Source organism: Coturnix japonica, chromosome 21 (assembly GCF_054131305.1).
Source record: "Coturnix japonica strain WE chromosome 21, WE-NBRP24, whole genome shotgun sequence".
In the NCBI taxonomy this organism is placed as follows: Eukaryota; Metazoa; Chordata; class Aves; order Galliformes; family Phasianidae; genus Coturnix; species Coturnix japonica.
The window spans coordinates 5074884-5084044 of record NC_140683.1 but is presented as its reverse complement, the minus strand read 5'-3'; the positions used below and the strand labels follow the sequence as shown (position 1 = coordinate 5084044).

The following is a 9161-nucleotide window of genomic DNA, read 5'->3' as shown; positions in this document are numbered from 1 at the left end:
GATGGGCTGCACCGGGGGTATGCAGGGACTGCATGGGGGGAGCTACATGGTCGCTGCACTGGGGTGTCTGGGGCTGCTTGGAGAGTCCGAAGCTGTTTGGGGTCTATACAGGAGTTACACGGAGGGGCTGTATAGCGGGTCCAGGGCTGATTGCGAAGGGCTCCATGTGTCAGAGCTGCACTGGGACTACCCAGGGGCTGCAAAGCGGCGCTCGGAGCTGCAAGGAGCCATGGATGTGTATACAGAACTATCCGGGACCGCACCGGAGCCGCGGGGACAACCGCACTGCAGCCTCCGGAGCTGCTTTGTGGCCGTGGGGAGGGTGGGCTCAGGGTGGGCTCCCAGCGCTGCCCCCCACGCCGTGCAGGGAGGGGCGTCCCGCTCCGTCCCATCCCGCTCCGCTCCTCGCCGTCCCGCCCCGCTCCGTCCCGCCCCCCCTCCGCCCTCCGCCCGGCCCGGCCCGGCCCGCGGGGGCTGAGCGGCCGCGGGAGGCGCCGGCGCTCGGAGTCGTTTCTCTCGGCGTTTGGGGCGCGGTGTGTTCGGGGCTCCCGGCTCGCGCCGCACGGCTCCGGTTCCGTTCGGTTCCGCTTGGTTCGAGCCGGTTCGGCCGGCGGCCTCCGGATCTATGCGGCTGTGAGCGGTGGGAACACAGAGGGATGAAACGGCTCTTGGCCACCGGGCTCCTGCTGGCCCTGCTGCCCGCTCCGACGCGAGGTGAGGGCCCCGGCCCGGCTCCGGCACGAAGTTTGCCGGCAGAGCGGCTCGGAGCGGCGGGGCGAGGCGGTGCTTCCATCGGAGGCGGCGGGGGGTCCGAGGGAAGCGGAGCGTGGAGCCGCCGGGAGGGTCCGGAACTCGGGAGTGCAGCGGGGGGAGCGGAGCGGGCTGAGAAACGGGGACGGAACTTTGGAGTTCGGCACCGCGGGGCCGGAACCGACGGGGGGAACCGGGATCGGTGCTGCGGGGATTCCGCGCGGAGCGGAGCCGTCGGGGCTGCGGGCGGGCAGAGCTACCGGTACCGCCCGGGGTCGCGGTACCGGCCGTCGGGGGTGCCCTGAACTCGGTGTTAAGGGCGGTGGGGGTCGCGGTGTTCGGTTCTGAGGGTTGTGAGGGGTCTCGGAGCTCGGTACTGAGCACTGCGGGGGGGTCCCTGTGCTCGGCCCCGCGGGCTGTGTGTGTCCCGGAGCTCGGGACGGGGTTCGGCTCCACGGAGTCTCACGCATTGGCCGCGCTCGTGTTGTTGTTCCGCGAGAGTTTTTTGACCGTTTTGCAAATTTTTTCTCGGTTTCCTGTTTCTTGAAAGTCAGCCGGGTGCCCCTCGGCCCCCCTTCCTTAACTCCCCCCCCCCCCCCCTTCCCTCCCTCCACCTCCTCCCCGGCATCGGCCCCGGGGCGGATCCGTGTGCGGGGCCGCAACGTGCGGAGCTGCCGTCGGGGCCGGAGGGGCCGGAGGGGGAGGGTGGGCAGTGGAGCCGCCCCGACGGACCGAGTAGAGCTGGAGCCTCTCGGGACGCTGTTTGTAGGGGCAGAACGCGGCCCGTCCGCCGGGGCTGATGGGGACGCTCCGCTGCCGTCGGGGGGAGGTGGGGTTTGGGTTGCGACGCTGCGTTCACTCAGTGTGAAACTGCTTTGACTGCACCGAGAGCGGCAGAAGAAGGGGAAGAGTGAAGCGGGGTGGAAATCGGAAGCGATTCTAGTACTTTTCAGCGAGTTGCTGTAGTAACTGAGCAGAATCCGGCTCCGAGGGCCAGACAATGAAACCTTTACTCATAGCAAGTTGTGCCGAGCGACTCATTTCAGGACTGAGCTCGTGGCGACCCACGGGCCCTGCAGGCAGATGGTTTTTCCCAAGTGCTATTTGTCACTCAAATACCCGACCCGGAGCTTCTCCCCATCCACCCTCCTGCTTTAGCAGGCAGAGCCCACCCCCAGGACCACCCCAGGTTAACTTTAGGTCGCCCCTTTCCTCTTGGGGCAGCGTAGTCCTGCCTATTAACGTGGTCCCTGTGAGGTCATCCCTGCAGTGGGGTGCAGACCCCCGAGCTCTGTGCTGTGCCTGATGCTCTCCTTCTATTCACAGGTGTGCGGTGTACACAACTGGCTGAATCCTGCCTCAACGGGGGCAAGTGTGAAACTTTCCTCAATGGGACGGAGGTGTGCCAGTAAGTATGGAGGAGCAGAAGGATTTCCATCTCCCTCAGCCGAAGCATTGACGTGCCTGTTGACTTTGCTTTGAAGGCTTTGGATTTAATAGGGCGAAATGCATTTTCTTTCCTTGAGTGGCAAGAATAACCTGCTCCGGTGTAGGAGTCGCCGCGGGTTTGGCAGGATCAGGCTTTGTTCCTGGCTGGGTGGAAAAACATGGGCAGAGGGCCACGTTTGGCTGGTGTTAACCCATCAGAGTGCCCCACTGATGGAGCAGGAGGGAGGGACGATGGGGGGTGGGAGGGCTGTCTGTCTATCTTCCAACTCCCCCCCCCCCCCCTTCCTGGCCCCATTGCGTTGTCCTTCATTCCCTGGCAGCTGGTGCTGCAGTATCCAGAGCATCTCCCATAAGCATCCAAGGGTGGCTGTGTTGTGTGGGTGTCTGTCTGTGGGGCAGTGCCACGCTGCCGTCCGTGCCCACTCCTGGCACGGGGTGTTCTCAAGGCTGATGGTGGGGAAGCGGATGTGTAAAGCCTTGGGTCCCTTTGAAGGACCACCCGACCCACCGCAGCGATGGCCGATTCAGTCTGGGCTCCCATGGAACAATAACCCAGAGAAATGAATAAGAGTGCAGTTCCCTTTTTAAAACTATTCCATAAAAGAAATCTGAATGGGCAAGGCTCTGCTTTCCGGCCAGATTTCCCCTTTGCCTGTTAAACACGGGTTGAGCTGAGAGCGGGCTGGGAGACGTTCCCACCCACCCCAAGTTTCCCAATAGGAAGTTCTCGGCGGAGGAACCCAAAGGCATTTCCAACCCCGACCTGTTGAATGGCACTTCTCCTTGACAATGCCTGCTGCTTTTCTGTGCCTCTGGGTACCGTTACTCTGCCCGCAGCGCCTGGGCAGCCCCCACCCCCCTCCTCCAAACGGAGCCCCCCAAAGCCTTTGGTGAAAATAAATCAGCAAATCAATCAGGCACATGAGCAATTTAATGGACAAAGGCTGGGTCCCTTTGTGAGCCACTAATGAATGCACGCCACTTTTTTTTCTGCACAGAAGCCCTTACCAACGCTTGACGCTCTAAATCTTGTTTTCTTTCATTCAAAGAACGACAGCTGGGATTCGGTCGAAATTCGGCAGCTATTGTTAAGGGAGGCAGATTAATGCTGTGTGACTAATCATGTATGGCTTCCCAGAATGCCCAACCCTCCGCCCCCTCCCCAACCTTACACCCCTCCTTTTCCTTGTGGTCATTCTTTCCTTCTTTTTTTTTCTTCCCCCCCCCCCCCTTAAGTCTCTGCAACTCCTGATTTACATTTCATGTGCAGATGGTGATGGAATCTAATTAGGTCTGATGCGTGCGAGCTCCGTTTTGGGGGTGAAGCCTCCAGAGTAGCTCGGGTTGCTGGGTTTACAGGAGATAAAGTTAACTTTGGGGAATTCTATCACTGGGAACTATGAACAGCCTGGCTGCGGGCACCAGCTTTGCAAGTCTATGTGAGCTCATTTTGCAGTAAGCTGAGGGGTTGGATGGGGGGGATATTAAGGACACTGGGCAAGGTGCAGCTTTCCCAGGTGCCCAGCAGCAGCCTGCAAAGTGCTCTTTTCCACTTGTTTGAGTATCTCTTCAGCAGGAGCTCCGCTTCCAAGCTCCTCAAACAAAGCGAAGCCAGCGGCGCAGATAGCACTGCAGGAAGGCTGGCACTGCCCCTGGCGCCAGCGTGCAATGCCCTGTGCTGGCTGCTGGCCACCTCTCTGCTCGGCCTGGCACTTCACTGACTCCAGCCATAAAGCCCCATTGTGCCGTCCCCACAAATCCGATTAGAAAGCAGAGTGAAATGAATCGCGGCCGAGCGGGACGCTGCTCGAGTGGCTGCGCGGGGCAGAGCCGGCTCTGATAACTGCACACCCCCATTATCAGCCCTGTTATGGAAAGGAAACCACCAGTGTGCAGTGAGGAGCACTCTAAGCCTTTATTATTTCCCAGTGGTGTGGGGTGTGCAGCTCCCAGTGCCTTATCTTGCTTGTCCTGGCTGGGATGTGGGGCTCCCACTGATTTGAGCACTGGAGGGCTGTGCCTGAGCCCCTTAGAGCTGCCTTCCCCCCCTTGGCAGAGCAGTGGTGCAGTTTTGGGGTGCCTCACCCCACACATAGCGTTGGCACAGACCCACAGCCTCCAGGGGTCTGGCCTTGGGGATGGGCTTGGCAGCCACAGTGCTCCCAGCGTGGTTTTGTGGTGCTGCTTGGCACGGTGGCACTCTCCTCTGACTGAGACATTTTCCCAGACAAAATGAGAAGGGATTCCAAAACGAAATCATCCACATTTATAGCGGTAACTACTAATTACACTGCTGGATCACTGTCTCTGCCCGGCATCCCCACAATGAATGGGGCTGATTTTAGGCTGCTGTGCCACATGAGTGTCGTTCCCAGGGCCTCCCTTGCTGCAGCAGGTAGAAGCAGTTGGCATGGGAGGGGGCTGCCTTTCCAGCCCTGCCCCTGCAGCATCTCTTCCCACTTGCTGTATCCTGCAAGCATTGCCCTGTTCAAGTCAGCAGAGGGTCTGGGGTCAGCACTGCTGTTCAGAGGATCAAAACAGCAGAGGAAAAGAGTAAGAGTAAGTAAGAGGGTAAGAGTAAGTATTCATCTCTGTTGCTTGCACTGGAAAAGGAGAAAAATGGGTTTGCAAGAGTGCTGCTTCTGCTGGCAGAGAGTGTGCTGGGCACACTGGGTGCAGCAAGAGAAGCACTCAGAGAGGACCACAGCAGCAAGAGATGACTTACTGAGCTCTGAACCCTCACTGCAACCACGCAGGAAGGCTGAGGAGTGATGCAAACCCCGCAGCACGCTGTGCCCTCCGAGTCACTGACTGCTCAGTCATTGTTATCTCACTGCAAAGGGCGGAAGTTTCCTTCTGCTTTGGGGTTGGTTTTTTTTTTTCGTTGGGGTTTTTGTGTTTTTTTTTTTTCTCTTTCGTGTGCTTTAAAACCCGACGTTATTTCCATGAAATAATAAGCAAGAAAATAAAACCCGCCGTCTCCGTGTTGGAGAGGAAGAGGGTGGAGTGCTGAACAATCAGGCAGAGGAAGCCCTGAGAGCAGCAGAGGAGCGGTGATTCAGCCATGGGGAGAGCTCTCTGCAGCCTGGGAATGGGTAAGAGGGGAGACTGGAGCATCACCTGCTGCACTTCTAACTGAGGAAGCTCATTGCTGGGACAGCTGTGTTTTGGCTCTTCTAGAAGGATCTGCCTGCATCTCTCTATGGCATCTCTGTGGTTATCGCTGACTCAGGTGGTGTCGCCAACCCCGTAACTCGCTTTGTGGTCTGAGTAGTTTGCTGATTTCTGCTTGTGACAAACTTTGTGTTGGTCTGGAGTCCCTGTGCTGGCTGCAATCCCCTGCATTCCGTATGGTTGTTCCCTGCAGGACCCATTAGTTCCAGCCCAGGTCCCACCTCCGGGGTGCTGATGGTTTATTGTATGCAGCATGTAGCTGACACGTATCTATGACCATACAGCCAAGCTGTTCCCCAATTAAGGGCAGTTAGCAAGGTTTAAAATAACATTGTTTGGAAATCAACTCGCTCTTTCCAGGCCTGGAGGTGTGGTGACCCTCGTTTTGCTCGTGTTTGTAGGTGTCCTGAGTGCTGTACATGAGTGGAATGTGAAATTTATAGAGCATCAGTGGATTTAATGAGGGAGTAGCCTCGAGGTGCAGTTACCAGGAGCTGGTAAGCACCGGATGGAGAGTTCTCTGTGGCTAATATAGCTCCAGACATTGAGGTTTCATACTGTGTATTGGAGTAGGAGAGACATGGGATGTGCCTTGGAAGTTCATGCAGAGGGCTGAGCTCATGCTTTGGTCTGGGGCAAAGCTGCTGTACTTTGTATTGACCAGAGGCACTGCTGGGCAGCATGTGGGCTTAGCAGCAAGAATGCTCTCTTGCATTGAGGCTTCTAGGAGCAGACACTGTGTGGGTCTGCAGTGTGTGATGTTGGGAAGTCTTTGCAGCAGCCCAGACCATGGCAGCTCCCACCTACAGCTCAAGCCCCAGGACAGTGAGCGTTGGCACCTGGTGACATCTGCTCCAAGGCTTTCACCCATCACCTCTTCCCCTTCCCCCACAGCAGGCTGGAGTTAATATTGGAAAAGCCAGTTAAAGTTTAGGCTGTGGTTATTGGGCCCTCATGCATTTCCAGCTAAGGGAGCAGAGTTGAATTTTAATGGGAAACTTTCATGCTCAGTCAAGTCGCAAACATTTATTTGCACGCGGGTCGTTTTCTTTTAACAAGTTTTCACCCTCATTCCCTTCCCTGAGATCTGAAATTAATGGTATTTATATGGGAAATGGATTTATTAAGTTGTAATGATGCCATAACGTCACCCTTATTTCACGGACGGGGCGGGCTGTAGGCGAGCAGCCAGGGGATGGTGGGCTGGGAGCCACTGCTGTGCTGAGTGGGGCAGCCCCTGCCTTGGGCTTGGTGGGAGCCAGCAGGGCAACCAGGCTGGGGCTGCAGGGCTGAGCCTTGCTTTCCTCCTTGGCTCTGCACGTTGTGGGATGCTCTGTGCCCCATGGGATGCTCTGTGCCCACCTACAGCCATTCCCAGGGCAGCAAAGGAAGGCTTTGGCACTCTTAACTCTTCCAGCTGCTCTGTCCCATGTCCCTTTGCCAATGGGATGTCCCTTGGGGACCCCAAGGGCCGTATGGCTGCTCAGGGGTTGCACCTTTCTGAAGGTGCGGTGATTTATTTTAAGGTGGTTATTACCCACATGTGTGTGAATCCGCACCGCTGCAGCGCTCCCACCGTGCTGTGCATCCTTGCACAGAGGGAGCAAGGAAAAATAAGGCTTTTCCAAAGGTTTCAGTAGCAGCTGGAGCACCGGGTCGCTGCCCTCGGGTGGGTGGAGGAATGCAGCTCCGGCTCGCGCCCATCAGTCTGCAGAGCCCTGCATGCCGGCTATGGGGCAGCTGGGAGAGTGACCCAGTGTGGGGCGGCCTGTGAGTAAGGGGGGGCCTTCCCCAGCCCCCAGCCCCTATTAAAATGTTAGACACAGGCCCTGGAGTCAAAAGGCAGGGCGACAGACGGCCCTTTCACAGGGCCTGCTGCTCCCTGTGAAAAGGGGTTTCTAGGGGATGCGGGGCAGGAATGCGGGCGCCGGGCGGAGGGCAGTGCCGGCCCCATTGTCTGCACCACTCCATGGGGCTGCATGTTGACACAGGGATTTCTGCTGGGCAAGGTGTCGGGGCAGCACCATCCCAGCCTGCCTGGCTGAGCTCAGTGCCGGCCTTGGGGACCTGTCATCATGCTTGGGGTCCTTCAAGCCTATGGGGCATCGCATCCAGGGGGGTTTGTTGCTGGTGACTGATTTACAGAGCTCTGCTTTGCTTTAGCTGGGGGATGTTGGACCTGTGGCTGTCTGTCCATCCCCCTCCCCGTCTGCTGTAGCGCTGTGGCTTTGGCTTTCAGTGAGTTTTGTGCTGTAGGGGCTCCATGAAATGCCCCTCTCCTCCTATTTATAAATATCCGAGCTAAATATAGGTTGTTTAAACTCTTGGTAGCTGCTCAGATCCTAATCTCAGGTTTTATTTTCAGGATTAGGAGAGCGAGATAGAAAGGCCCGCGTGTGTTCCTGGGGGAGTTCTCCATATATGGGGATCAGGGAGAGCAGTGTTTAACCAAAACGTGGTTTGGGGTGGAAAAAAAAAAGCTATAGAGTTCTTTTGTCATTGCTCCAAGAGTGGGCAGTGCTGGTATAGCTACACATGGGGGTGGTGGGGTCACCGTCCCTGGAGGTGATGTGGCACTGAGGGATGTGTCAGTGGGCACAGTGGGGTGGGCTTGGGGATCTGAGAAGGCTCTTCCAGCTTTAGGGGTTGTGTGATAAATGAGAAGGAGCTGGATGTGCCCACCAAGAGTGACCGTGATGAGCAGAGCCCTGTGCCCTGCTAGGGCAGCCCAGCCCCACAAACAATGGGGCTGTGTGGATTTACACCAGCAGAGGATATAAAAAGCATCAGCTGAGGGGGAAAAAAAAAACCTTGAGTGCCCATTGTTGAGGGTGGGAATGGAGTGAGTTTTGTCTTGGTCTCTTCCTTAGCCATCTTTCATGTTCATTGTGAATGAAGCTCCATAGAAAAGCAGCTCCTTCCCAGGTAGCTGCTTACCACCATGGTGAATAGCCCAGCCACTCTGCTTACTAATGGGATTATATTGTTTTTCATTACAATGGGAACTTCCATTCCCAAACTGTCCTGACTGACGCCTGCTGAAGGAGCAGAGCCATGGTTTTGCTCTCTGCTCAGTGTTGGTCATAGGACCAATGGCTGCAGCACCGCTGAGTCCACGAACACATCCAGCTTTGGGAATCCCATGTGTTTCTCTCCAGATGAAAGTCCAGGTCTTAAAATCTCAATTAGATGGCTTGGGCTGGGTCAAAACCCAAATGGAACCCAAAAAAACACATCAAAGTGCTGGGATTGCAGCATGCTTTTTTTTAATTAAACGAGACGGTAGATCTGCTCTCGCTTTATTAACCTGATGTCACTCGAAGGAACCTGTTGCTTTGCCAACCACCCTCCCTATGTGAAACTGTTTTCTTTCCCAGGCCGGTGTCCCGGTGTGCTTAATAACATGAGACCAGGATGGGACTTTGCACAGAAACCACCGGTTCCGCCTGGCGCTGGTTTGGGGTGTTGGGCTGCATCACGTCCCACGTGGGGAGGAGGAGCAGGCAGGGCTGGGAGCACAGCAGAGCAATGCAGTCCTGGTTGGTGCCAGGATCCATACTGCGTGATGCAGGGCTCGGCTGGGCACTGCCAGCCCCTATAGCCAGCACCACACTGAGACCCTGTCCCTCCTTGCTGTGGCACAGGGTTCCCTATGGGCAATGAACGTGCCATAGGAGCGGGGTGTGACGCTGGGAGCTGCGCTGTTGCTTGCAGGCTGTGCCAAGAGAAGCCACTGGCACAACTGGAAAAGTGACTCCTGCTGGTTGTTTCTTGTTCCCTTGGTCGGC

General features: G+C 56.8%; 1 protein-coding gene across 2 annotated transcripts in view; it reads left to right on the top strand.

The window, feature by feature from the left end:
• Positions 1-430: 430 nt before the first annotated feature.
• NOTCH1 (notch receptor 1) overlaps positions 431-9161 on the top strand; it is a 34922-nt gene continuing 26191 nt past the window's right edge. The window contains exons 1-2 of one of the 2 annotated variants that reach the window (XM_015878847.2): positions 431-714; positions 2077-2158. In XM_015878847.2, the coding sequence (XP_015734333.2) occupies positions 657-714; positions 2077-2158 (140 nt within the window). In that variant the 5' untranslated portion in view covers positions 431-656. The remainder of the gene's footprint in view (positions 715-2076; positions 2159-9161) is intronic. The other variant, XM_015878848.2, reaches the window with a different exon arrangement.